The sequence below is a fragment of the Camellia sinensis genome, chromosome 3 (genome assembly GCF_055761805.1).
Source record: "Camellia sinensis isolate YWXY chromosome 3, ASM5576180v1, whole genome shotgun sequence".
NCBI classification, from domain to species: domain Eukaryota; kingdom Viridiplantae; phylum Streptophyta; class Magnoliopsida; order Ericales; family Theaceae; genus Camellia; species Camellia sinensis.
The window spans coordinates 214,716,672-214,718,307 of record NC_138963.1 but is presented as its reverse complement, the minus strand read 5'-3'; the positions used below and the strand labels follow the sequence as shown (position 1 = coordinate 214,718,307).

Genomic DNA, 1,636 nt, shown 5'->3' with positions numbered 1-1,636 from the left:
CACCTTGCTAACAGGTTGTTGGGACCACGAAAATACAACTCTCCTTTGAGAAGCAGGAATAATGCAAGTTCTGCTGGTCTGATTGTTCATTAGCCTGTTTTCAGCTGCTGGATTATATCTGCTTTTCGTCTCTCAGCATCTTGTTATGTATGTTCTTCGGCTAACACTGCTGGTGTTGTTCTTTTCTCGACGACGATGGCTATACTATCATCTGGTATATCCACTTTTGCCCTCAGTATAGCCAAGGCATCGGAAAAATGGTTGTGTGTTCGAGGGGTATGCTGGATTTGGACGTTATTAAACTAAGTGAGCAACCTTTGAACTATGGTGTGATATGGGGCCAACAGAGGCTCCTTCAAGGAAAACTCATCCATTGTTTGCTTGACAACTAGCTTGGAGTCGCCCCAAATTTTCAACTTGTAGAGGCCTTTCTTTTGAGCAGCAATTAGACCTAGTATCAACGCCTCATATTTGGCCTCGTTGTTTGAACATTCAAAGTCAAGCTTATATGATAGATGAAACTTCTCTCCCTCTTGACTAGTTAGTGTTATGACAGCTCCACCTTTCCCAGCTCCAAAAGCTTCATCAAATTTTAAGTCCCAATAAGTCTCAACTGCAGCTGCTGAGACATGGACCTCATCTAGTAGAGGTACCTCTGCAGGTTCATATTCACCATATGAGAATTGTGCTAGTAAGTCTGCGAGTGCTTGGCTCTTAATAGCCTTGGGAGTAACACAAGTGATGTCATATTCTGCTAGAGCCAAGAGCCATCTTGCCATTCTTCTAGTCAGAGTGGGTTTACTTAGTAAGTAGCAGACTGGATCACTCTTGGTCACAACCTGGATCGGGTGTGCCAAAAAATAGTGACGCAACTTCTATGCTGTGAAGATTAAGGCTAAATAATGCCTTTCAACTGGGGTGTACCGTGATTCAGCGGCCATTGACTTTGCGACTGATGTAATAGATTGGTTTCTCAACACCATCTATGTCCTGGACAAGTAGAGCTCCAATAGGCCGGGATGTAGAGGTCAGGTACAATAGTAGAGGTTTTGCAGATTATGGGGCAATCATTGTAAGTGGAAAGGTAAGTGCTTTCTTTACCATATCAAATGCATGCTGGTGTTCTTGCAACCATTCAAACTTGTGATTCCCTTTCCACAGTGTCCTAAAGGAAAAGGTTATCTTAATAAGGACTGGAATGAATCTCCTGAGGTATGTCACATTGCCTAGGAATTTCTTCAAGGCCTTTTGAGAGTGCGGCGGTGGCATCTCCATGATTGACTTGATCTTATCCCTATCTAGTTCAATTCCCTGTTGGTGTACCAGAAAGCCAATGAACTTGCCTGCGGTAACTCCAAAGGCACACTTGAGAGGGTTCATTTTTAAGCAGAATTTTTGACAACGCTGAAAAACTTTTTCCGAGTCACAAAGGTGCCGATTTGCTTTAGTAGACTTTTCTACCAGATCATCTACATACACTTCCACTTCATAATGTAAAATGTCATGGAACACTGCAATCATAGCTCGTTGATAGGTTGCCCCCATGTTTTTCAAACCGAAGGGCATCACTGTATAGTCCCAAGGGCATTTTGAAAGCTGTAATTTCTGCATCTTCTGGTGCCATTTTGATCTGGTT

At 42.8% G+C, this 1,636-nt stretch overlaps 1 protein-coding gene across 1 annotated transcript; it reads right to left on the bottom strand.

The window, feature by feature from the left end:
* Positions 1-302: 302 nt before the first annotated feature.
* LOC145822221 (uncharacterized) lies at positions 303-779 on the bottom strand. The gene has a single exon (XM_082918829.1). The coding sequence runs from the start codon at positions 777-779 to the stop codon at positions 303-305; it is 477 nt and encodes a 158-aa protein (XP_082774955.1).
* Positions 780-1,636: the final 857 nt, after the last annotated feature.